The sequence below is a fragment of the Streptopelia decaocto genome (genome assembly GCF_964273445.1).
Source record: "Streptopelia decaocto genome assembly, chromosome: 5".
NCBI lineage: Eukaryota > Metazoa > Chordata > Aves > Columbiformes > Columbidae > Streptopelia > Streptopelia decaocto.
Window position 1 is genome coordinate 3525862 of NC_138659.1, and position 27072 is coordinate 3552933.

General features: G+C 49.4%; 3 protein-coding genes across 4 annotated transcripts in view; 2 read left to right on the forward strand and 1 right to left on the reverse strand.

The window, feature by feature from the left end:
• GPBP1L1 (GC-rich promoter binding protein 1 like 1) overlaps positions 1-7705 on the forward strand; it is a 31465-nt gene extending 23760 nt beyond the window's left edge. For both annotated transcript variants that reach the window (XM_082054281.1, XM_082054282.1), the window contains exons 8-12: positions 1182-1322; positions 4585-4743; positions 5484-5608; positions 6480-6582; positions 6777-7705. In XM_082054281.1, the coding sequence (XP_081910407.1) occupies positions 1182-1322; positions 4585-4743; positions 5484-5608; positions 6480-6582; positions 6777-6923 (675 nt within the window). In that variant the 3' untranslated portion in view covers positions 6924-7705. The remainder of the gene's footprint in view (positions 1-1181; positions 1323-4584; positions 4744-5483; positions 5609-6479; positions 6583-6776) is intronic.
• Positions 1-27072, forward strand: part of PRDX1 (peroxiredoxin 1) — a 350258-nt gene that overhangs the window by 289105 nt on the left and 34081 nt on the right. The window lies entirely within an intron of this gene.
• NASP (nuclear autoantigenic sperm protein) lies at positions 13247-25074 on the reverse strand. The gene is made up of 15 exons (XM_082052440.1): positions 24921-25074; positions 23839-23889; positions 22892-23002; positions 22260-22340; positions 21967-22064; positions 20343-21236; positions 18453-18535; positions 17672-17748; positions 17465-17538; positions 15786-15974; positions 15377-15543; positions 14851-14904; positions 14685-14756; positions 13856-13984; positions 13247-13416 (listed from the first exon to the last, which is right to left on the reverse strand). The coding sequence occupies exons 1-15, from the start codon at positions 24980-24982 to the stop codon at positions 13363-13365; spliced, it is 2196 nt and encodes a 731-aa protein (XP_081908566.1). The 5' UTR covers positions 24983-25074; the 3' UTR covers positions 13247-13362.

Consider the following 27072-nt stretch of genomic DNA (forward strand, 5'->3'; position numbering starts at 1 on the left):
ATTTTAGTACCAGACAACATTGTGCAGACAGGGATGTTTTCTGTGTTGGAAGGGGATGTTAGGAATGTGTGCTGTGAATGCAGAATAATCCATTCGTAATGTGGACCGCTCTTGTTTTTAAGTGGAGTGGAATAGTAGTGCTGATGGCCGCCCCTACTGATGTGTTTATTTAAAAATGAATAAAATAGCCCAGTGGAACAGTGAGAACATACTGAAATAATGGCTTCTGCTCTCATTGCTTGCAGAATGCAAGATCTGTTGCATCTCAGATTTAACTGAATCCTGCTTGTGCATGAGTTATTTTGCTAATGACTTGAAGCTGTCAGCAGAAGCCTAATGGGTCAAACGAACCAGTATGTCTGAATGCTCTGACGAGTGTATTTCTTGTGCTATTTGATGCAAGTTTCTTGTTAGGATCGTTTTTGTAAAGATAGTTGCTTCACAGTGTTTGTCCTTGGTTGATAAGAGAGGCTCCAGAATAACATTCCAAGTAACAAAAACTTATCTTGAAGTCTTTGTTTTTCAGCCAAATTGCCAGTGTATTTGAAAGGACACTGCCAAGAGCATCCAGAGCAAAACAGCAAGTGCTCGTGCACTTCAGTGAACCAGCTGCTTTTTTCTATTTTCTCTCGCTCTCTTTTTCTTTCTTGTTGCTACATCAGTGCAATGACAGACACTTTCACAGCCCTAGGAAATAAATAATTTGCATTCTCAGCCTGGACAGAAATATTCCTCGATGTGCTGCTTCCTTGTACAGGGGAAGTTCATGTCAAGAGATGCAAACCCTTTCTTTGTAGCATACAGTGTTTCTATATGAAATGTGGGTTTAATTGGGATTTTTTTACTTGCCATCTGTGGATAGCTGTAAGATGCATTGCATCACTCAGTGGTGATTCCAGTTAATTAAGTGCAGTGCTGGATTTTCTCTTTGAGCTCTGACTGTGTTTTACTGGGCGGTGGTGACCATGAAGCAGAATTGTGTGTGCTGTGGGGAAAACAGAAGAAGATGGGGAAAAATAATGGGTGTCAAGGTAAACTTGTTGAGACTGTTCTTGGAGAGGGAGGAGAAAAAATCCCTACAAAAGCCAACATGATGTTTATTTATCTTTTACTACTTGCAAGTAACTGCTACCTGTGGCTTACCATTTACCATCCAGTATTTTGTGTTCTCTTCAACACAGCCAAGTCCATGGAAAGCAAACAGAAGTGAACATAAAGCAGGCTCGCTTTCCTCCAGCCGCGACTCTGCCTTTACCAGTCCAGTCTCTGTAACCAAACCAGCGGTACTGGCGAGTGGCTCAGTCCTCACCTCTCCCAAAGAGGTAAGAGCGTGGGTTTGGGGATAGGGTGGCAACTTTTACCACTATCACCTGCTATAACTTAAACATAAGTTCCTCTCTCTACATGGTACACCTGCCTTTGCACCCTTGAAGAATTACTCACTTGTAGGTTCTTAGCACATTCTGCCGTATCTCTGATGCACTAAAAGAAATAAAAGTGTGGTTTACCTGGATGTAAAGCTGTTGCTGTTTGTCCAAATGCACTAGCATTTCTCTCCAATATTAAAAAATAATACTAATGCTTTAAATAGTGTTGCATAACTGGATATGTGTGCGCTTGATGTTATCAGAGTGCAGATACCAAGAACTGATGTGAACAGATAAACTGATTCCTATGCTCTTCTTTATTATCGGAAAAGAAGGGGAAGGAGGATGATCTGCCTCGTTCCCTTTCTCTAGGAGAGCAACAGCACAAGCAATGAGCTCTGAGAGGGTTGGGGGTGTTTAATGTGGGTACATTTTTAATTTTGGTGTTGGAAGGAGGTGAGGTGGAAACTGACTGACCTCTGCTTTTGGTCTGAAGTATGGAGAGAACCTTGGAATATAAATTTGTTGCCATTTCAGCAGTAACAGTGGCAAAACACATTTTGGCCAACATTTCTGTGCATCACTTTATAGCTCATGTACAAAATGCTGGTTTGGAGCTTGAAATTCCTCAAGGCTTAATAGAAAAGTGACACTGAATAACTTTTCCCCTTTGCTTTTGGGAGTCAAAATTCAACAGGTTTGTGACCATACATAAAAAGAACAGAAATAAACCAGACTGTGATAAGTGACCTATTCACATAATTTGAAATTAGTATATTTGTGTTTCAAGTGTAACAGTGTTATTTTTTTATAGTTGTGCATTTATCTTTTTCCTCTTACTTCTAGCTCTTACTTCTAAAATAAGACTTTATCTTTGATTCTATGCTTTGCAGGCTTTACTTTGCAACAGCCCGTACTTTTTGTCGTTAGCCCCTGCTGAGTGCAAAAACAGCCATTAAAAGCAATAGTTAACAAGCATGCAGCTGTCACTTTGACAAATAGACCTTACACTGTATTCCTTCCCCTTACCTTGCTTTTGTCTGTCCTTAGACCAAGTCCTTTGTGCTACTGACAGGCTTCCTTTTGAGTAGTGCACAGCACAGTATGGACACCTTTGCAGTATAAACATGTCAATAGGCTTTCACCTCCAAGTGGATATTGAGAGGGGATTCATTCATATCACGCAGTAGTAATGCAGGTAGTCTCCGTCATTTTATTTCCTCACCCCTCCAAGAAGGTTTTGCCTGAAACTTTAGTCAGCAAAGATGTCAGGTACTAATCTGGCAGCAGGAATAGGCAGCTTGGATTTTCCCCAGAACAAGCAGTACTCTCTTTAATGCTACTTTTATTACCAGCATCAATCAACTAAACAAAAAGGGCTTAAAAATTCCTCCCATCTAAAATTGAGCACTTGTAATACATTTTTCTTTGACTCTGTTGGAGGCATGCAGTATGGAAACACAGAACCGTGGCCAAAAATACTACTGTAATCCCAGCTCCACGCACCTACTACATGTAATTTCTGCCTCTTTATTTCTGAAATGGGGATGATGCTGCTCCTGCAGAAGTGTTGGAGATAATACCTTTATTCCTAAGAGACCACGGTGTGTTCACAACTAAAAGGGTGCCAGCTAGCACCGGCACTGTGTCCCCACGAGCCAGTCTGAGATCACCAAAACAAGATACAGTCTGAATTCTAAAAATTATACAGGATGACTTTTCTGGTAGAGTAGCCACCCCTGATAGACATCCAGTTTTTAGTCTCCTTTGTTCATTACTGTCTTCTGCAGTCAAACTAGTTATCATGTTTAGAGCTTTAATTTCAATACTATGCTACCTGTTTATCCTAATATTCACAATCACTTGTTATGTCAGTTGCAATAGCTGATTTGTTTCTTACTGTATTGAATTAGGCAAAATCTGAGAAATGTTGACTGTAAGACATTCCTTTCAGCATGCACTTCCCTGGAAGGCGTTATTGCACACCACTGCTTCACGTGCTACAGGCATTAGAAATATAAGCAGCGGTTACTGCCTTGGTTTTGTTTTGCTACATATGTTAGCTCCATAGATCTTTGCTCAGAGCGCTGTAAGATAAAAAGGCTTTGCAAAGGAGATTAATTTTGAAGAGTCTGATTTTGAAACCTCCCCACCCTAGTTTAAAAAGGGACTAGGGGGTGGAAACACTACAGGCTTTAGGAAATTTTAGTCTGTTTTAATATTGGGGGAAAAAATCAAAGCAAGCAAGTGAAGGAAAGGATAGCTTTTTGTGCAAAATTCTAGTGCCAGTTGTGTGTGTGAGTGACTAAATTCCTCATTGTCGTAGAGCAGCCGGATGTGAACTCCATATATGAGCAGAAAGTTGCGATACTGGGAACTTTCATGTAACACATTCTTATCTTTCTTTTGTGTGTCCAGTCAAGATGATGGAACAGATTAAACCCAAAGCTCCTCTTGGTTAGTGATGTTTTTATGGCAGTGCTGTGCCTGATGTGCAAACTCTTGTTCCATATGCCTGGTTCACAGATTCAAGATAATAAAGCAAGCTTAAACACTGTGGAAGAGCACGGGAGGTTCCTTGTGTGCATGAGTTGAGCTGAGCACATTTCCTACCAGCTCCAGGGTTGCCCAAGTCTGGCCGCACGCTGACCCATCGGGGCTGGGGTACATAGCAAGGAATCAGCTGTGTGCCCTTCGGGGGAGGATGCTGAGGCTGCCCATTTCACATCCTGATGTGGTTAGTTAAGGATGTGGCCACTCCCTGAGAGGAGATTACCACCCCATCACTTAATTTCAGGGTAGAGAGTCAGGATGGCTTGATGCAAATTTGAACTAAGCCTAATTGCCTTAATTTTTTAATGTTTGTAGCTAAGAGTCCTGTGTGTAGGTCTCTGCCTTCATATTCCATTGTAGGCTCCAGCATTGCTTAAGCTTCACATTGCGAAGGAACAAAATAAACATAGTCATGGCCAAGTGAACTGACAACTCTAGGAGAATAAAAAATGAAGAGTCTGATAGGTGGGATAACAACGTGCTGGCAAGGGGAGAAGTGAATGTCCAACACCAGTCAGTATTTTGATGGGAATTTGACATTACGTTTATTCTGAGAGGTTAAGAGCCAGCCGGAGAACTGCTGGCTGTTTGAAAGGTGTAAGCACAGACCCATCTTCACAGCAATGCAGTTTGAAAGTCTCTATATTCTCCTTCTCTTGTCTAGAGTCCTTCCAGCACCACCCCTCCCATCGAGATCTGCTCTTCACGCTTGACGAAGCTGATGCGCCGTACCACTGATAAGAAGAGCGAATTCCTGAAGGCACTGAAAGATGATAGGAATGGGGAGATAACAGAGAACAGAGAATGTGACAAGCTGGATGATGTAAGTTCATTGTCCTTACTATATATATTATTATTATGTACTTAAGGAGTTGGGTACTGAAAAGAAAACAGAGCAGTGTATGTAATTCAGGCTCTGGGGGAGGAAAGGAATGACTTCCCTTGGTCTGGCACACGTGCCAGCAGAAGTGGTGCACAGCACTGTGGTGAACAGAGATCCATAACACAATAGGTATGTAAATAGGTATGTAATAAATAAGGTAGAAGGTCACAGATTTTGAAGGTAATCTAGATTTATTTGAAGGAGTCTCTAAGGATTGGAATAATGTTATGTTTTAGCATCTTAATTTGCTTTCAAACTTCTTTGTCAAACTACATCCACAGGGAAATTGAATTCGGTGCTTGTGAAAGGTGCGGGATAGTGGCTTAAGTGGCTTAGGCCAGACCTCTAAATGCCTAAGTCTGTGGGTTAATATGTATGGAAGGGCTGTCCTTAGGAGTATTTCATTCTCATAGTTTTATTGCTGTCACTCTGAAGCCACTGATGATGGCTTTGCAATGCAGCACTTACACCTTGGCACAAAAGTGCCGCCCACCGAATGCTGTTCCTGTTGTGTTGTCACTGGGGGGTAGAAGTTGCTTTCAGCCGTTAGCAATCCAGGCTCTGTCAAACCACTGACTCAAGGTGACAGGCTTTACTTCCAAAAGCAGAAGCTTGAACTTGGAACTGTGCTATTGGCACGGCCTGTGCAAGCACACTTTGATGCTTTTATTTCTCTTTAGATGGAAAGCAACAGCACACCAGAACCAAAGGAAAACTGGGAAGAGAGTTGCCATCAGAATGGCCTTTCTCTCCCTTTGCCGGAGGAGGGGGAAAACCTCTCTCATTCACTGGAAGCAGAACACAGGTGAGTAAACGGCAAAACAAAGTGTCTGGAGTAAAAGAGGGTGAGTCCTTGGGCTGTGTGGGGGGACGGAGACTGTTTCAAAGCCAGCGGTCTGGGAAGCAGCAGCAGTTCTGTGTGTTTGGAGCGAGAGGTGTGTGGGCTTCCTGACCAGTGCTGCGCTGGGTGGGGCCTTGTTGGAAACAAGACAACGAGGCCAGGTGAGCCAAGACTTCGCTGGGGTCTGTAATTAAATTCCTGCGCTGCTCTAGTGCCACATCCCTGTGTGCTAATGCTACCTGGATATTTACCTGCCCACACAGAGATCGAGCACAGACCTAGTGCCATTCTGGTTAATTTACAGGCAGGTGTCCTAAATGGAATGGTCTGAAGACTGAATATAGACCCTCAAGTGCACGCGCCGCTTTCTGTCTGCACTTAGAGTACGCCCGTGCTGCTTTAAATGCTGTAAAGTGGCGGAGAGTTAAGAAAATATTTACTTAGTATCTTGCTTTAGTGAGTAAGCTGCGTGTGAGCATCTGGTGTAAGCAGATAGTAAGTTTTAGGAGATCCTGAGCTGTGATACCGGTTTGATTGCCTCAACTCCTCCTTCGGTGTCCTTGGGTAGAATTTCACTCTGCCTTGCTTTCCTTCTGCCAGATGAGTTATTTACCCACCGACAGGACCGCTGATGATTAAATATTTGTGAAAGACCTTGAGTATGAAAAACATTGGGTCAACAAGAAGCATTGTTTGTCTGTAGTATAGAAGATTCCCTGATGAATTTGCAGTGATTTAATACAAAACCTTGTGCCTCATGGACAGCGTGTTCTCTCCTTTGCTGTTGTTCCCTTGTGTTCATTCCCACGCCCCTTTTATTTTCTTCACAAATCAGGTTATTGAAAGAAATGGGATGGCAGGAATATCCTGAGAATGATGAGAACTACCTTCCCCTCACGGAGGATGAGCTCAAAGAGTTCCAAATTAAATCAGAGCAGGTACGTTTTACAGCCCTTCTCCCTCTCCCTTCTCATGCACAAGTGTTCGTGGTGTGATTCTCAAGGAGACAAAGAGCTGAAGGGTGATGGTAGTGCAGTTCATGGCAGCGTTATTTGTGCAGTTTGTGTCCACTGATGGGCAGTGACACTCTCCACACCGTTGCTTGTTTTAAAACTCGCTTTCATGCCCACAGCGAAGAAGAAACGGATTTGGGAAGAACGGATTTCTTCAGGGCCGCGGCTCCAGCCTGTTGTTCCACTGGAGAAGCACTTTTAAGACAAAGATTGAGGACTCAGACACAGAAACTAGTAGCAGCGAAACGTCAGATGATGATGCCTGAAAGCGGGCACGAGAAAATTGAAAATAAATAAAACCAACCCAATAAACTCAGTTCATAGTTCAACATGTGTTTGGGGTTGCATAAACTAAACAGAGTTTATTCTGTCTCCAGTCTGTTCAGTTTTTTTCTTTTGTTGTTGATACTTCATGCACAAGGGAAATAATTGTATCCCAAAGAAGAGAGAAATTGGCTTCTTTAGCTTTTTCTTTTGGTTTTGCCCTAACGCTTACTAGAAGTTTGTGCAGGTAGCGACCGTGACACACATCCCTGGTGGGGCAGTGCACAAGTTCAGCCTGGTGAGCAGGACACAGGTGACTGATCTTTGCGCCAACAACAACCTTCTAACCGCGCCGGCGCCGTCCCGCGGCGCCCGTCTGCTAAAACAATCATTGTCAATGACAAAATGGCTATTGAAGTTCTAATTATGTTAAATTAATGCTAATAACATGACTTATTTTATTTTATTTTATTTTTTTTTGGCGGCTCGGGGAGCTTCATCACTTAACCAGGCGTTGTGGTTTTCTTCTTTTTTTTTTTTTTTTGGGTACAGCTGTAAAATATTTGGATATAGGAATTGTTTGTGTTCTTCTTCTTGCAGCCTTGATATTCAGGGTGGATTGTAAAATATAAATTTTTTGTGAGATTTCAAAGATTAAGATTATTTTGATAACATTATTTACAGATTTAAAAAAGTGACTATCACATTGAGTCTGTATGAGGGGGAAAAACTACTGCATCAAGAATAACTAACTTGGAATAAATATTTTGCATCAGTTTGCCAATTCTAATTGTCTTTCTTATGTAAGAAGAGCTTTCCTCTAAAGGGACCTGCAACTGTGGGGATGTAATAGCACTGGGGATAAGGAGTTTCTTCTCTTTCCACTTGGCAAACATTGTGCAGCGCTCAGCCTGCGGAGCTGAGCTCTCCCTTTAGGAAGGGAGAGGAGAACAATGGTGAGATAGCCCTTGGGTTTTGCTTTTAGTTATTTTTTAAAAGAAACACAAGACAACAATTGAAATTCTCTTCTGCTGAAGCAGTTTGCTTTTTTCTTTTCCGCTTCATACGAAATTGTGAAGCTCGACCGGTCGGTGTCACTTGTTCCTAGTGCAATGCTGCTGTTTGTGTTCACAATGTGGCAAGGGAATGTCTGAATCCAAAGCTGTTTTCATTGAACTCTTTTTTAAAAATTCATGAAAACATTTCTATTAGATTAAAAAGGATTTTACAAACAACTTGGTTGTGGCCTAAGCTATTTCAGTGTCTGTTTGAAGCTCAGCTCGCACACAAACGTCGTGGATTGGAAGGTTGGTTGTGCACGGTTTGCACGTGGGTTGGTGAGTTGCACGTGGACTGTGAGATCCTGGTCTCGCTGACCTGAGGGCATTTACCCCGAGGGCTCACTTGGGGTCTTTTTTAATCGACCCCTGAGCAGGCAGTGAGGACAGATGTGTAATGAGCTTTGAACCTTTAGCCATGAATCTTCGCTTGGGGAAGCACTTGGGCTCCTGTCGGGTGTTACCAGATCATCTGGCTCCTTCTGAAGCTCCGACCACTTTGGTCCCACCAACCGTGGCTTTTGTTTGGAAGAGTTTACCCATTTTCTTTTTAATCTAACTTCCTACAGCCATTGAAATGAAGTTATGCAAGTGTATTTGCGTTGTCGAGAAACGGGGTAAGTTTAAAGTCCTTCCTGTCGGCTCCGTGGTGCAGCCGCTCGTGATGAGCGATCCCGGGGGGAGCGGGAGCCTGCGAAGGACGCGGCGGGTCCTGAGCGCTGCGCTTCAGGCCAAGCTCTTCATCCCGGGGATGTGTGTGGTTTGACGTGGATGCTCTTTTGCAGCGTTGCCGCGTTGGGCAAATCCCCATCAATCAACCAGCAGCTTTCTCGAGTGAATCAGTTTTCGTGACCCGTATCCCTGGTGGCCCAGTGGGACGGTGACCTGCAGCCCCTTGAGAAGGGCGAGTGGGTGCTCAGCAAGCAGAGATGGGGACGAGGGTGGAAGGAGGGGGGGTGATTTTGGGAATAAGGGCAGGGCCCTGGGCCTGTGGCAATGGGAGGGGGTGGTGGGGAAGGAGCCGTTTCACCTCGGTCTGGAGGTTGCTCATCAGCTTAAAGGCCGCAGGTGCACTTGTGGGCGGCTGCAAGGAGGAGAAGGGCCCCCAGGCTCCCCTGGTCTGGGATGGCCGGCAGAGCGCTGTGTGACCACGAAAGCCGCGACACGGGGGCACAGGCGGCCTCGCGCTGCCCGTGGCTGCCGGGCCTCCCCTCTTGTTCTCCGCAGGTTGCTCAGGTGGCCAAGCGCCCTGTGCCCTAAACAAAGAGAGTCACCAGGGCCGGAGGAGCGGCCGCCTCCCTGCCCGTCCAGCGTAGCAACGGTGGCGGCAAACACCGCGGGCACCGCCGAGCAGGTCTGTGCGACTCCCAGCCCGTCCCGGGTGCCGTCCCTGCCGGGGGGACCCCAAAGTGACCCCTGCCCTGCCGCGCTTCCCAGGGCGCCCATGGCAGCTGCCGGGGGCTTCAGCTGCCCCCGCTGCTCCATGGCGTTCGGCTCCGGGCCGCTGCTGCGGGCGCACCAGGAGCAGCTGTGCCTTGGGACCCCGGCGGGGAGCAGCCACCATGGCCCCGGGGGGGACCCGCTGCCCGTGGAGGGGGCTCCGGGCACGGTGAGGAGGCGGCGGGACAGCTGGGTGGTGCAGAGCGGGGCGTGCGGGGCTGGGACAGGGCTGGGTGCTGGGCTGGGATGTGCATGGGTGAGGAAACGGGGTCACAGCCACCACGGCTGGATCCAGCCCGACCTGAGCTGGGGGGACCCTCCATCCTCCCCCTGCACTGCGTGGGCGACTCTCAGTGCTTGTTTTGGCAAAGCCAGGAAAGTTTCTGTTATGTAGCATTTTTTCACCCTTTCCTTCCCGTTGGCCTCCCTGAGGTCGGGGTGTCCCAGCATGGGGATCGTGCTGAGCCGCATCATCTCCTCATCCTTCCCGGCCTCCCGCCGGCCGCACGGGGACAGCGGGGATCACAGCGAGCACGGGGGGCTCCCCTGGGGGACGTGCTCACCCCCCGGGAGAGGCTCCTGCTCCGCATGGCCGCCCCCTCTGCCAGGAAACCAGCGCTGGAGGTACAGGAACCCGCACCCTGGGGGCACCGGCACCGCCGGCTCCTGCACCCCCAGCCTGGGGCTGCTGGGGTCCAGTGCCTCCTGCCCCTCAGGACCCGGTGCAGCAGGGAGAGCCCCCCCGCCCGCCAGCCCCAGCACGGGGGCACCAGCAGCAGCTGCGGGAGCTGCTCGAGACCCACCAGCGCCATGTGGCTGAAATCCGGGCCAGGACCCAGCGGCTGGAGCAGCAGCGAGAGGGTAAGGACTGGCAGGGGTTTGGGGTGATGGGGAGGCACCTGTGCGGGCTGTGGGGGCCGCGCTGAGCCCTCGCGGTCCCGCAGAGCTGTGCCGGCGGCTGGCAGCGCTGGGGGCTGGGGGGGCTGCGGATCCCCAGCCCGAGCAGGGGGAGCTGGAGCTGAGCCGGGACCGGGCTGGATGGCTGCGCGTGGCGCACGGCGGGTGAGCGACAGGGCTCTGCGCCCCTCCAGGGGAGTGGGGTGCTCCCCACCCAGGGGCCTTTGGCTCCTCACCCCTCCATTCACCCTTTGCCCCCCAGGGCCACCGTCCACCTTGACACCCTTGTGCCGGCCGCGGGGCCGCTCGCCGCCGAGGCCAGGTGAGGGTGCGCGGGCCCGGCGGAGCTGAGCGCCCTGCTGAGCCCCAGCCCGGCTCACACGCGGCTGCGCAGGGCGCTGCGACTGTCCTACCTGCGTGCCGGGGGACGCGACCCGGCCATCCTGCAGCAGCTCCTGCACCTCCAGGTGGAGGCCACGGCGCTGGAGAAAGGAACCGCGGGGCTGTGCGGGAGCAGGACGGGTAAGTGGGTGAGCAGGTGAGCCCCAGCCCTGTGCTCCAGCGGGGACTCCGGCTCCACAGCCAACAGCTGAGGCGCCCGCGGCTGTGCCGGCAGAGCCCCCCGGCGCGGGTGCACGGGGCCTGGATGCGGCGCTGCTGGCCATGGAGCTGGAGAACCGGCGGCTGGAAGACGAGCTCCTGGCGCTGAAGGTCAGGAGGAAGAGGAGAGCTGATGCTGGTAGGTGACACGTCCCAGGGAATGGGGCAGCCCCACCGCTCAGCCCCAGTTGCCTTTGGGGTTGGAGCCCTTGGGCTCATGCGAATATGTGCAAGAGAGGAACCTGCACCTGTACAGCCCGGAGTGGAATCTCTGCACTTGGGGAGCCCTCGCACAGTGGCAGCACTGGGGCGGGGGGACAATGTTCCCTTCGCCATTGGGAAGAAACGGGGCAGGGAGATTCACTGCAGCAGGATTGGGACCCCCCCGCACCAGCCTGGTGGGATGTGGGGGAAAAGGGCTCCTGGGGACAGGTGAGTGACGAGTCCCCACCGCCCAGGCGCGCAGGCGGCCCAGCGGCACGCGGAGGAGCTGGCCCGGCTGCGGGCAGAGGTCGGGATGCTGCGGAGCCACGTGGAGCGGACGGGGCCACGGCCGCCCCCCGCCATCCTCCCACCGCCCGTGGCCCCCCCGCTCCTGCCAGCCACGGCCGCACCGGAGCTCTTCATGGTAAGAGCCTTGTCCTGGGGCTGGTTCCGTGTCCAAAGGTGCGAGGGGGGCGGGGGTTGGGCTGCCGACCCGGGCAGGATGATTGTGCTGGTCCAGCATGGGGTGGGGATTCAGAACTGCTGCCTTGGCCACAGCTGGGGACACAGGTGTCCCACGGAGCCGGGGCCACCGGGGCAGGCGGCTCCTCGCCACAGGTGAGATTTGCTCTGTGCCCAGGGCCGTGTGTACCCGGGTGGCTGAGCAGCTCCTGGCAGTGTCACAGGACAGGGCTGGGACCCCTCCTGTTAATGCCGCTTTTCTCCTTCCCCAGGAGCCCCCCGGGCCAGCACTGGGGACAGGGGGCCCTGCAGCTCCTGGTAGAGCCTGTGTCCTCCCCAGCCTCCCGCTTGCCCCCCCGATGGCCCTGGAGGACCCTCCTCCTGCTCAGGAGCCTCCAGCACAGCACAAACCGCCCCAGAGGTGAGCCAGGAACGGGCCATGTCCCAACAGCACCGCCCCAGTGTCCCCTCACCAAGCTGGAGCGGGAAATTGGGGCTTTATTAACTGTAAGTGGGGGTGAAGGGACGAAACTTGTTATAGCTGCAGGTGTGGGGGCTTGGGACCGGCTGTGTAATTGTCACTGGGGTTGGCAGCTTTCTGGGCATTTTTGCAACACAGCAGCAGGGAAGGGACGGGCAGCACCACCCGCCCCAGACAGTGACCACACGCAGATGTTTCTTTAATCCTGCGCGCTGGGGTGGGCTGGGGAGCAGCACAGGGCACAGAGGGGCACAATTACGTGGTTGTTTTTCCTTTCCCTATGGGGCTCATTCTCCCCACAAGCCCCTTCTAGGGTGAGCCTGACAGGAGCGTTCTCAGTTCATCTTTGGGACCAGCAACACCCACAGAGAGAGAGGATTCTCCCCCCGTGCTCAGGACCACACCGGGCATTTAATAAATGGCTTCAGCTTGTTGCTTTTCACATCTTTATGTTCTCAGTTCCAGCAGGACAGGGAACTGCTGGAGAGAGTCCAGCGCAGCCACCAAGATGCTGAAGGGAGTGGAGCATCTCCCGTGTGAGGAAAGGCTGAGGGAGCTGGGGCTCTGGAGCTGGAGGAGACTGAGGGGTGACCTCATTAATGTTTATAAATATGTAAAGGGTGAGTGTCATGAGGATGGAGCCAGGCTCTTCTTGGTGACAACCAATGGTAGGACAAGGGGCAATGGGTTCAAACTGGAACACAAGAGGTTCCACTTAAATTTAAGAAGAAACTTGTTCCCGGTGAGGGTGGCAGAGCCTGGCCCAGGCTGCCCAGGGGGTTGTGGAGTCTCCTTCTGTGCAGACATTCCAACCCGCCTGGACACCTTCCTGTGTAACCTCATCTGGGTGTTCCTGCTCCATGGGGGGATTGCACTGGATGAGCTTTCCAGGGCCCTTCCAATTCCTGACATTCTGGGATTCTGTTTATATACAAACACCCTCCTGCACTTTGTCCCAGCTGTGGGCAGCCCCCCCTGCACCCCAGGACCCTGGCCAGAAATACAGGAGGTGTCAGCACAAGGACCCATCACCCCCTGCATCCCTGCGCACTCAGGGATGTGAAGGAGTGAAGGTGAGGTTGGACAGAGCTGATGCTCCACCGCAACAGCGGCTGGTGGGAAGGGGACAGCGCCCAGCAGCCTCAGGCCAGAGCTTGTAACAGCAGGAAGGTCAAGACCAGGACCATTTGCTTACAATCTTTATTGAGGTCATACAAAAGTTGCCAAAAAGTGAAAAAATACACTATATACAAAACCATTTTCCTTGTAAGGAGAGGAGTTTCCAAGGTTAAAGAACTATCATACTGTGCTTTCAACTGCAGCCCCTGATTCTGCTTGTGGCCTTTTCTCTGTCTAAAAGAAAAGAAAAGGTTTTGTTTTTTAAAAACAAGACAGCAACTTCCAGCACCAATTCATGCAGCAGTTCCGAGGTTCTGTCATTTGAACTTAACTGATTACTTGTGCTTTGCTGGGCTTCAGAGCCCAACACTGCTCTCAGATATTTACATTAACAATTGTAGCCCAGGTGATTAAGTATTTAAACGCAGGAGTATTAAGAACACTTGGGGGTAAGTCCCTTTGTTCAGCCCAACACAAACACCCTGAATGTGTTTCTGTCCCACCCCACGTCACAAATCCCCACAGCCGGTGTCAGACACTGGGGGACAACAGGGAATGTTCCCCATCTCATCCGGGAAGCCTCGTGAGGACCGGCCGGCAATAAAACCAGCACATCTATGGGGCAAAACATGGCAGGGAAAGACAAGCACACACCCCCCCCTCAGCTGCCCACCTCCTCTTCCATCTTTTCTGCAACCTCCTTTCCACTGGGGACGTCGCCGCCGCCACCATTGACAGCCGGCTCTGGTTTCGATTTCTTCGCTTCATTGTCTCCCTGGTGAGTTTCCTCCTCTGGTTTCCTCTGAAGATAAAATTGTTTATAGTCGTCACTATGTACAAATTAAGAGTTTAAATATTTTTTAGAAAGTCAGATGGCATTGCACACGATCTGTTCAACCTCTGCTGGCCAGGGTCAAGGATACTTAAGATTTAACCAAAGCTCTGAAGCTTTGATACAGAGGTCTCAACCACAAGGGATTTCCTGTAAGGCATTACTTAGGTGCCAGTATCTATAGAGCTGAATTATCCTTATAGTTTGGCCAGGAACCACAGGACGGCTGGGCCAGGTACCAGTTAAGGACGCAGATTTAGAGCATCTATGACATTTACGGTCACGTCCGTAAAGCAGATCAAGGTTGCTCCAGGCAAACCTGAACTGCGAGAGGCCAACAGAACACAGGCCGGGCTGTGCCACCACATCCCATTACGGGAGAATTTTCATTACCTTTGCAAAGACCTTTAAAGGAACCCAGCGCTCAGTACATTATCTCTTAGGAGGCAGCTGGTCAGCACTGCCCTTAGACTGGCTTTGCTATTTGTCAAGCCCCGTTCTCCATTTCCATTTGGAAAGCAGGGGGAGGCGGGAGCGGAGCCCCAGGAGCTCTGCTGGGGGCCAGATGGGGAAAGGAGTTTCATGCACTATTTCTGGTTGTACTTTTACACAAAACAAGCCAGTGGTACTTTAACAAATTAACCGTTCAATTAGTTATTTCTGGACTCACCTTTTTCCTGACGAGGTGAGAGATGTCTGTGACACACTGAGATGCACCATCAGCTGCTTTTCTCACTGGAATCTGTTGCAAGACATAAGATTGGCACATAAGTAACAGCAAGCAGTAATCCTTGAAGCAAACAGGAATTCTCAGCATCCATCTTAAATTAACTTACTGTGGAAACAGAACCACTGTCTTCACTTTTTGCAAAGCCAGATGTGGTTCCAGCCTTAAGAAAAAGCAGAAGGAAAACATTGAACAAGTTCTAGCTATCTAGTCATACAAAACCATACACACTGGTTTAGAAAGGGACAGAAAACCCAACTCCTCCATGTCCCAACACTGCGTTCTGCTCCTACACTTACAGCCAGGACAGACAGATGAAAATGTCACACCATGATGTGACACTCCGTCCATTCACATTTGGCTGACCTATTGTTTCCAGCCCTGACACATTTAATTGCTATAGGAGGAACCAAATTCCATTTCCGTTTGGAACAATTAATGTCACTGTATTTATTAACTATCCTCTCTTTAGCTGTCACCTGCCTCTATCTCCTTCTCTCAATCACAGTCTGCATCACTTGTGAGCAACCACGAGCTTGTGATCTGCACAACCAGTCTGAGCCCTTCCCACCACTGGTTTATTTCTAGTCTCACTGGAAGGATGTTTGGTCAAAAGGAAACAGCAGGACACTGACCAGAGTTGCTTTCAGAGCCAGCTCGGCTACTCTCGCGCTCTTCTGAGACTCCTTTGAATCTTCGATCTTTTCTCTAATTTCAGGGAGCAGCCCCCTCAGTTCTTCAATCTCCTTCTCATCTTCAGGGGACCCATTTTCTGTCTTCTGCATTCGCTCGGTGAGCATTGCTGGGGTGAAACAGGTACAGCAGACACCTTAAGACACAGCAGCTGCCCACTCACCAGTATCCACAGAGGCAAGTGTCCGCCGACACACAGTCTCAACAACTCTGATTACCAGTTTCAGACTGGCAAACATTTCCATGTCAAGGCAATAAGCACATCTAACTACTTTTAGGGCAGTTTAACACAGTTTGCTTTGCCTTGTGAAAGCTCTGGCACTCGCTAGGCAGTTTCCGAAACCCACTCACCCATTCTCTTGTCAATGACCTCGATGGATTTGCCGAACTGCAGAACGGCCTCGTCGAACTGGCTGTTGTAGTGATAGGCCAGCGCCAGCTGGTAGTGGCTCTCGGCCAGCAGCCGGTCGTGAGCCTCCAGGTACTTCTGCTGCAGCGCCAGGCAGGCCTGGAACTCTTCGATAGCCTGCGTGTAGTTCTCTGCAGGAGAAAGCCGCACGGTCTTCACAAACCACACTTGTATATGAACAGGCAAGATCTAAGCCCTTATGTATTTAGTCCGTGTTTTATTGCGTTTCGTACAGTCTGAAAACAAAACCACTGTTGAATGCAGCAGGGGAGGTCAGCAACAGGCTGTTTGTGGGTGTATCAAGTGACACCACGCACAGTCCAACACTGACTCCTCCTAAACAAGCTTGTTTAGAACCAGTTCCTCTAGTTCTCCCGAGGGAGCTCTGTCCATTTACAGCAACACAGTAAACTACGCGGCCAAGACAAAACCGCGCACACAAATCCTGCTGCTTCACCCCCCACCACGAACCGGCTGCAACTTGAGCCCAGAGCCCACAGCCCCTGCCCAGCCCCGCCCCACTCAGCCTGTTCAGTGACACAAACCACAACCCTCGCTTTGTCACCCTTGGCCACAAACCTGCCACCTCGTTGCCAATGTTTGCCATAGATAAAGATCACACCCTACTTGGATGGAGTAAGATTAAACCCCATGTTTTTAAATGAAGGGCAGGTAAAACACACTAGAAGGCACAAACCTGAGTCTCACTTCACATTAATTTTTTCTCATGCAAAACACATAGAATCACAGAATCAACTGGGTTGGAAAAGACCTCAGAGATCACCGAGTCCAACCCTTGGTCCAACTCCAGTCCATTTACTACATCATGGCACTAAGTGCCATGTCCAATCTCAGTTTAAAAACCTCCAGGGACAGCAAGTCCAGCACCTCCCTGGGCAGCCATTCCAATCCTGACCACTCTCTCTGCACAGAATTGCTTTCCAATATGCAGCCTAAATTTCCCCTGGCAGAGTTGAAGCCCATGGCCCCTTGTCCTATTGCTGATGCCTGGGAGAAGAGCCCAATCCCCCCCTGGCTAGAACTGCCCTTCAGGTAGTTCTAGAGAGCTCTGAGCTCACCTCTAAGCCTCCTCTTCTCCAGACTAAACAAGCCCAGCTCCCTCAGCCTCTCCCCATAGGGCTTGTGTTCAAGTCCCTTCACCAGTCATGTTGCTCTTCTCATCAGGCTCTTTCCTGCCCATATGGTATTTTGGAAGGTCTAAGAGAGTCACCCATATTTGCAGTGTTTATGTTCTGGAACTGGCCTGGTACCAACACCTCCCATTTTGCTCCGTGACTCACTGTGTCAATCAGGAGTCCTCAGCTCCTGAAGCCAACCAAACCTCGCCTGTAACGCCGAGCACAAGGTTGGTTGTGATCTGGTAACACATCACTTCTTACTCAAAGCTTTTTTTCCACTGTTCTGGAAGAGCACGGACCACCCTGGTTAAGGCACTGACTTGTTCATCCATTGATTCTAAAGCTTCTCACATGGCTGTACTATCATAATTAAACCAAGTGTATTTTCTTTTCATCTTAGCAGCTTTAACTCAGCTCATTTTAAAGTAAGAAACAGAGAAGGACATAAAGTGGAATTGTACATGAGAATTAGCATTACTCACCAGATTCAATGCTAACTTCTCCTAACTTTAGATGAGCTTGAGCTGCATGGAGCTGAGCTTCTTTTGTTTCTTGTCTAAATCAAGGGAAAAAAAAAGTAGTTTTCAAATTCTGATCAGAATATGCCACATGCACCAATTGCTTGTGCCCCCCTCTAATTTCCAAGGAGTTCCTCTAGCAGATATCCAAATTAGGACTTAGGCCTTTACCTCTTGTAGATGACTTTTGCTAACTCCAGCATGTCCCAGGCCAGCTCAAGATTTCCAATTTCATCCTCCTCGCTTTCCTGTAAAGACCAGAAATGCATTAAAGATTGAGTGACCTGATTATGTATCACATCAAACAACACTAAGTTACTAAGCAGTGTTGTCAAGGAATTAATTTCTTTATGAGATAAATAGTTTACCGCAAGAAGGAAAAAACAAAATAATGTGCAAAAGAGGTTATTGCATCAACCGAGACTTTGCCTGAAGTGAAGCTCACAATGGTAGTTGGTATGGCCTTAATTTTTTTCCCCAAAATAACAGGGCACCAAGCACCAACACAATCCTAAGAATAACATTTTGTTTAAGGTGCTATTTAGATGAATCAAAAGCTAAGTTAAGGAGTTGATGTTCCAATTTAAGCGTTGCTACACTTCCTACTAAATTTCCATCCTAACCGTGGCTTATTGGACTGGGTGCATTCGACATGCGTAGTGAGACAACAAAACAATGGGAGAATAAACGGTTACAAGTAACTAACCTGTCCCTGCATTTACCAGCCTTCATTACTCATCAGTAGACCGCCCAAGTTTACAGAGCTGAGCAAGATACTACAACACGGACTACACGTAATGCTGCCCCTTACTTGAAAACCAATGCTGCCCAAGGAATTTCCTACACAGGACTAAATGAAATACAACCAAGCTTTTATAAAGGCATTAACATGACATTTAGACAAATACTGCCCTCTTCCGTGAGTGCTGATATCAGAGCTCAGCAATCTCACCTTGTCTTCTGCTGTCAGTTCATTCTCCTTATCATCTTCAGCTTTATCATTTTCTTTATCTTCCTCTTCAGATTCTTCTGTTTCTATAAGGAAAGTAGATGAATGAGAACACTTGCTGTTACTACGCTGGCTTCACATGGAGTCAGGTAGATTATATTCAGCCCTTATCCTTCCAGTGACAGGTTAGATGTGTGATGGAAGAAGAACACAGACAGATTAATTTCCCAGCAGCTGCCATCATGCTGAAAGCATCAGGCACTGTAGACTTAAGTAGTTCCAGGCTACCTTAGTCCTTTAAGTTGAACTTAACTCACCTAGAACTCGGTTCTCACAAACATATTTGTTTGTGAGCCACAGGATGCTGAGCAGCCCTGGAGGTATTTACGGCTCAGTTGCTGGACTTCATGCTACAGAGAACAAGTGTTTTCAGCAAGATAGCGGCTGCTAAGCTGTGTACGAATGAGACTCTTTCTGAATTTGTGTCACTCATGTCAGACACTTAAGTGGCAATGTTATTAATGAACCTGCTATTGTGTAGCCCTAATTTGACTTCTGATACCGTGTAGGAGCGTTGCATGATCTATTCTACCTGTAGAAAATATTTTGGGACAATGTGCAGTGAAGGAGTACGGCTGATTACTTTAGGGCGCTGGCTGACTTGCCTGAAGTCACACACTTAATTCTTTCATCAGGACACTGACTAATTCCAGAGTAACAGGTGCTTGATGGGGCAGAGAGCAGTGAACTCATGAGCTCATTAAACTCCCCAAAAGCACACACCTACCACTGAGAGAGACAAGCCTGTAAGTGTGAGGACAGCTCAATCAAAGGTACAACAGAAGAGATATTAGGAAGCTGAAGTCAATTTTAAGTAGTGGAAAGAGTCTGGAAGGACCAGGTACCATGTTCAAGCGTGTCCTCACACCAGCAGAGTTGGAACAAAAGAAAGTGGTATGTGTGCACAGGCAGCGTTTCACAGGGCGAGTGTGTAACTGCTCTTAGTTTATGTTCGGTCCAGACAGACACCTTGTTAGGCAGCTGCTTTGCCAGCTGTCATTGTACTCAGCAGTACAAATCCTTTCAGTGTCCAGAACTATTTTAGAATCTGAATATTTGCCACTCCTAAAATAAGACTCATCCTGTGTAGCTGAGCTACTGACAAGCACAGTTTCAATTATCAGCTCATCAATTAACTTGTGCAATAGAAAGCACAAGTGGCCTACTAAGACCACAAAAATACCGCTTCAGCAAAGCCGCTAAGTTTTATGATGTGACTTTAACATAATCCTGAAAACAGCTACAATGAAGCAGGAAGCAGAATGGCAGCAAAAGCTCAGTAGCTGGCAGAGTAGCTGGAGAGCAGCAATAAGCCTTCAGGTTCCAGGGCAAGTTAAGCTTAGATTTGCCAACCAAATTCTCAACTTGTAGTTACCACCAGAAGGACTCAAATGCAGAGTTCTGTTTTGTTGCGTATTTAGCTGTTCTTATTTTTCTGCTCCACTGTTTTAAAATAAAATGCAATTATAACCAGAAGGAACTTGTGTTTCAAGTTATTTGAAGGTTAGTGCGATAAACCCAGACACATGCAAGTGAACATCCATTCAGTATTCTCCACCAGCCTGGCCAACACTTACACATTTCACAGGGCTGTAAGTTTGCTTTCAAGTAAGATTTGCTTTGCAGTTAGTTAAGCGTTAGTCTAGAGAAACTGGGACTATTCACTATTCCTTGAAATTTTACTCGGATGTAAAATCCTTCAAGAGCCCCTTTACTGTGCCTTTTCCTTATTCTAAGGCAAACAGAAAATCCTGAATGGAACACTTTTTACCCGTTGTTAGCCAAATCCATCAAGTCATCCACCCACAAGTACTTTTCTCCTGTCACTGTTACCTTCTCCCTCTTCCATCAGGTCATCTTTCTCTTCTTTTTCTACCTTAGCACCTTCACCCTCTTCCATCAGGTCCTCATTCTTTTCCTCTTTCTCTACCTTAGCAGCTACTTCAGCCTTTTCTTCCGTGTCATTAGATGGCTCTTTGCCCTCGGTGGGCACAGGTTCCTTTGAGGACTCTGTCTCTTTGGATTCATCTGGCTTCTCTTCCATAGCTGCCTCTACTGGCTCTTGTTTCTCCTCCACTTTCTTCTGTTCAGCTGCCTCTGTCTCACCTTCTGCAGCTCCTTTCTGCTCCGCAGCAGCTGCTGCCTGCGCTTCTGCTGCCACTTCTTGTGCCACCACCTTCTCTTCCACAGCTGCCTCTGCCTGCCCTTCTGCAGCCTCTCCTTGTGCCACCGCCGATGCTTTTTCTGCTGCTTCTGCTGTCTGTTCTCCCACCTCTCCCTGCTCTTCCGCAGCCGCTTCTCCAGCTTCAGCCTCTTCCACAGCTGCTTTTGCCTCCTCACCTGACACTTGTGTCATTCTCTCCTCAGTTGCCTCTGCTACCTTGTCTTCAGGAACTGTCTTCTGCTCTTTTTCCACTCCCATCTCTTCCACAGCTGCCTCCTCTTTCGTAGCCTCCTTTCCCACAGCAACCTGCTGCTTCTGCTCTTCTGAAGTTACTTCCTTCTCCACAGAAGCCTCTGTCTTCTCTTCAGCCTCTTCAGGCTTTTCCTCCTTGACAGCAATTGCTTCTTCTGTTGGTTTCTGTTCTGTGATATCTTCCATTTCAACATCCTCCTCTTTCTTTTCCTTCTCAGATACTACTGGAGACTCTTCCATAGACTTTCGGGCCTCTTCTTTTTCCTCCATGGCGTTATAAACCTGTTCTCTCAACTCCTCCCTTGCTTCTTCTACATGATTGAGGAAGCATAAACATTTCTTCGAGTTTAGTCATAAAGACATTAACGGGCACTGACAATACCACCCTCAGACCCTCCAGTGTGTTGGTCTGTCACCAAGTTAGACAACACTCCTAAAAAGCTCCATTTCCAAAGTACAAGGAATTAGGATGGAACCAACATGGTAACGTCAACTAAGCACACCCCTTTCCCCATCCCCAGGCTGCAGCATTGCAAGCGGCTGCTCAAGCAGCGTGCGGGTTTTGCAAGCTCGCGTTTTTAGTCACAGCTAAGCAAGATGTGCCAGCGTTTTAATAGCCTGGATTGACAGGAACTCCTGTGTTACCTCCAGCTGCAGGTAGTATAAAAAGTTACTGTTCTTGAACTGTTTACAGCAACTCTGAGCTGTCCTACTACACACACTGTGCTCTGCTACAGGGTTACAAAGCAGTTCAACTTGACTGTGAAGCTTAAGAAAGCAGGTCTGAACGCAGTGCTGCGGGACACAGACACCTGGTGACTCTACACATGCTTTCAGTGACCAGCTCCTTGCAGGAGTTTTAGAGGTTTTGTTCAACCTCTAAGCAAGACTAAAAGGAAAAAAAAAAAAGTCCGTTCAGGCTGCTACGAGTTTCAACAGAATGATTCAGGCTACGTAAGATACTGATGGACTGAACTTGGACCGTTTAAACAGGAAAAGGCAGCTCGGTGCCTCCGCGACACGGCAGGCAGCTCTACATACCATCAGCAGCTGGTACCGCAGAATCACCTTCTGCTTTTTCTCCTTCCTCTTCAACCTGCACCCCTTCTAAGGCGTTTCCCAGGACACCATTTTCCATTCTAAAGGGAACAAAAGTTTGTTATCCCTTGGCTCTCGGAATATCGTTGTTTTAACTGCACAAGCTGCAAAGCCACAGCCCATCCCACCTGGCACAACCCCGTGTATGTGAAATTCTAGTGTAACCCGGTCTATATGAGGGTGAATTCCTATGACGCCAGGCAGACTCTTAATCAAATGAGGAACGGTTTGTGTACCTTGCCAGCTCCAGAAGAGACTTTCCATAGTAAAAAAAAGCTTCTGCACACTCATCCGCTGTCTCACCGTACTTTTTACCCCTACAAAATAAATGTGGAATTACTACTTTAGATTTCAATAAGTGAATCAGAAAGCTAAAAATTCCTGGACAAGAAGAATCAGTTTCTTAGATTGTCTCCTATTGTTTCAAACAATTGATGAGTGCCCCTCTCAGCTATAAGTGGCTCTCATAAGCATTCCGTAAAGCAAATTAACCTTAAACCCAAAGAGGTCTCACCCTCAGACTAATCGAGGCTGGCAGCAAAGTTACCAGGAAGTAACACTATCCCAGCATTTTCATATGAACAGACTACAACAGAACCACAAACTGCAAAATAAAATACGAAATCCCATTTCATATTTAGGGAACTGCATTGGCATCTACTATCACAAAAGCTGTCTAAATTGCACACCAACTACAGTATCATCCAACACTTGATTTAATTTTAAGTAGATCGTGCTCTTCTTGGTAGCATTATAAATACAGCAGTATATATAAGGTAAAAAACTCAATCTTTCTTCTATAAGCCACATCAGTATAGCCAAGCTGAAACTAAGCCCCACAAAATACACAAAACATTCCACTACTCACAGTAAGCTCGCAGCTTCCTGGAAGGCATTAACAGCAGCTGGAATATTTCCCATTACCAAGTGTTTCTGTCCTAAACCCAATAGTTTCTTCGATTCTCCATCCACATCCATACTGGGGCAAGGAAAATGGATTAAAATAAATAAATAAATACAGATTGTTAGTTTCCATAGTAATCAGCACACTTGATGTCAGAAAAATTTGTATCCAGCTTTCAAAACCTAGTCGGCTTTATATAAGGGTAAGTTGCATACATAACGCTGGTTGGAGCCACCAGGTTGGGTGTGGGGGTTGTTTGGTTTCGTTTGTTTAAATCTGGACCAACTTTTAGTTCCAACAGGTTAATTTCAACCGACTGCTGCAAGAAGCGGGTATTGGAATCTGATATGACAACAGATGCTAAAGAACATACAGTAAGAGCTACACACCAATACAACACTGAGTTGTGCACAGTGTTGTGCCAGACTCTGACGCCCGACAGAGCAAGAACGAACCAAAGTTATGGCTTTTCATAGCACAGCACGATGTGTCTGAGGACAATGACAGATGCAAGTCTTGGTTTCGACTCAGTGCCTCCCACACAGCTCCATTTCCAGACCATCCGTCGCAGTGCAGCACCTGGGCTGGGACCAGAGGAGCCCACAGCAGTAACTGCTGCCCCCCAGACACACACCTGAACCCCCCCAGCGCTTGCCCTGCACTCAGCAACTCACAGACCAAGAGCTTCCTAAAAAAGAGTTGGTATTGTGCATCTGTTAGTCGCTGAAAGAGTTTTGTTGCACTAAATTGGTGCAAACTACTGGTCAGCACAAGTTTTCAGCATCTACAACATCTGCATCTGTTCAGTTCAAGCCTAACAACCTATTTGAAGGGGGACCTCTTTTTGTTTCTCTCCATAACCCCCATGTTTCATGTTATTTAGTAACTGACAACCCTGGCTCCCGCCTCACCTGTCTGTCTTGTCTGTGGATGTGGAAGGAGCTGCCAATTCCTCTTCCATCCTGCAAACAGAATATTGAGTGAGTACTTACGACAGGCCACCCATTGCTCCGGGAGGCGTGACCAGGAGGGTCTGGCTGTCTCCTGGGGACACCCGTCAGTTTCAGTTTTGTTTCCCGTTTGAATGAAGATGTTAGGAAAGCGGGTGCTGCCAGCCCAGGTTGTATCTGACCAACAGCTCTGCTGTCGGAAAACCAGCACCACCCGCCCCTGAGCCACGGCACCTCGCAGCTCAGAGCGATCCCCACACAGACCTGCGGCACGGAACGAGCCGCAAAGCACAAAATCGGGTGTTTTGCACCGCGTTTCCAGTCAGAAACCCGAGGATGTGCCCAAGGCGCCCGTCGCCGCAGCTCAGGGAGCCCGCGGACAGACCCTCCGCTCCGGGGCAGCGGCCGCACAGCCCCCGGCCGCCAGCTGACAGCACCCGGGCCGGCAGAGGGAGGCCGGGGGCGGCGTCGCGGAGCTCCCCGGGCGGAACAAAGGCCGAGCGGGGCGGGCAGCAGCCGAACCCCCCCTGCCCCTCACAGACAATGGGCGCCTTTCCCGCCTTCCCCCCGGCCCCGCCCCCCGCCATTGGCGCCAAACCCCGACGGCGGCTCCTGACGGGCTGGCGGCCCGGCGCCACGTGACGCCGCAGGCCCACCCACACCCCCCCTGCCGCTCCCCCTCCCCCAGCCCGCCCCAGGGGCAGGTTCCGCGGCGTCGGCTGCCCCCAACAAAGATGGCAGCAGCCGCGCAGGGGTCACGTGGTGGCTCCGCGCGAGCCGAGCGGGCCCAGCTGGCGCTGGGGGAGCGGGGCGGCACGTACCACCGCGGGCGGGGGGGGAATGTGAGGGGGAGGGGGCAGGCGCGCAAGCCCGATCTGCACCCCCAGTCCTGCCCCGCCACCCCCAAAAACGGGACGCCTACCTGCCGCCCCCTACCCCCCCCACCAGTCACCCCACGAAGCGAAAGCGCCCCCCTTCCCCTTTGCTGCCCCCCCTCCCCGACACGCACACACCGTGACCGGGGCCAGCCCGCGCGGCCCTACCTAGTCGGGGAGGCCGGCGCGGGCTCAACGCAGGGGGGAGCGGCGACGGCCGAAGATTGCATAGAAGCTGCTGGAGACAGGGGCGGCGGCGGCAGAGTGCAGACCCCTGCCCCTCCGGCTGCCTATATACCCCCGAGGACACGCCCCGGCCCGCCTCGCGGCGCGCGCACGCCGCGGGGGGACTACCGCTTCCGGCATGCCGCGCGCCCGCCCGCCGCGGGACGTTCGGGACGCCGCCGCGCGGGGCCTGCTGGGAAATGTAGTTCTGAGAGCGCCCGGGCGCCGCGGGGCCGCGCTGGGAAGTGTAGTGCTGGGGGAGGCGGGGCGGGCGCGCGGCGACACGGCCACCGCGGGGGCAGCCGGCGCCGCGCGGCATGCTGGGAAGTGTAGTCCGCACCGCCGGGCCCGTCCCGGCTCCGCACGGCAGCGGGGCGGGCTGGGGGCGGGGCGAGGGGCGGCGGACACGGGCAGGAAGGGCGAGCCAGGCCCTCGGTCCCACCGCAGCCAGCCCAGCCTGTTGTGCCCCAGCCCCCAGCCAAGGCAGACATGGCTGCGGGTGCTGTGACAGCGCAGACCTCCACAAAACTTGCACAGCTGCTGGAGGCTCATTCCCCCTGTGCTATTTTCAAGATAAAAGTTCGGCAGCTTCAAACGTGCTGCGTTAATCCAAGCAGTAAGACCTGGGAACGGCGGGTTTAGCAGAGGTGCAGAATTGATCTGCTTTTCTTGGGAATTCTCTCTGCCCACTTACTCTTGGTTACAGAAATAACTACAAAAAGTTAAAGCCCTGACATTACAGGGGGAAAAGAAACATCTCAAGAGTCATACAATGCATACAACATTTATTTAAGACATGCAAACGTCTAAGTGGAACTACATGCAACAAAAGCAGTAAGAACCGTATTCAAAGTCACCCTTGTTTGATTAGAATAATAACAAAACAACAGGGATTTCATTTCCCTTAGAAGGAAAAATCCAGTTTAGTAAAGAATCCTAACTGAGCTGGAATGGCTTTCACCACTGCAGTAAATTCAGCAGGAATTGGGAAACACTCCACTGAGGAATAGAAATTCATTAGGTTTTACATAAGGATTACAAAAAGTGATAAGCAGGTTTGCACACACAGAGATCCAGGGCAGGAAATACTTGAGGAGCCATTACACTCAAGGTGAATACACAGTTTTACTATAGGCCTACTATAAATGAGGTTATTAAAACTAAAATAATCCGTTTCTTAATTTTTGAAGCCATCTGAATACAGAAGATTATTCTTCTATCTTTGCTATTGCTATGAGATTAAAAAGTGTTGTTTGTTTCACTTACAGTCAGTTAAGCTTTCTTTATCCATCAGCAAATGGAGTTGTGCCCATGACTGTCCGTATTTGGCATCAACAGATCTGAAAGAGTTCCTTTGTTTCAAATCCGAGAGGCCTTTAGAAACTCTGCCTTGCTATCCTGTCTGTCTCTATGCAAATGGGCATTAATCCTATTTTACAGGTAGAAAAACACAAAATAAAGTGTTAACATAGCTAAGGCCACAGAAGGTATCACCCTCAGAGCATGGGTAGGTGCTAACACCTCATGCCCTTTGTACTCAGGTGGCTCCACAATTCATTAAGAGACTCAAACAAAACATTGTTAGTGCTGGAGCTGCTCAGCACTCAGTAAATTAGTTCCTATCAGGGAGCAACACAGAGACGTGGCAAATGGGAAGACAGAGGCACAGGAACACAATGGACTTGCCTTGCCCAGTGGTACCAGCAGGTCGGCAGCAGGAGACAGGTCCAGTTCTCCCAAGCAGCAGCCAAAAATGCAACATTAGAATGGAAGCGCCCATCTGACAGGTCTTTGCTCTTACCGTATAGTCAGGAACTAATTTTGGGACCTTCCACAACTCAAACTGGACATCTTTGGCACAGGGACACTGGGCAACTCTACAGTAAAAGCAGGATGTTTTCCTACAAGGTTTTCTAAAAAGTTCCTGAGGCTTTTGTGATGGGACAATCAGAGCTATTGCCAGAGCTGAAACCTATCCAAGTGACAAGCAGAGATGACTGCCCCGAAGGCCTGCTCCAGGGTATGCATTTATTCTCCTCAAATCTACAGGCAAATTAAAAAGAAAACAGAGAAGAGAGATTTCTAAGTCCCACAA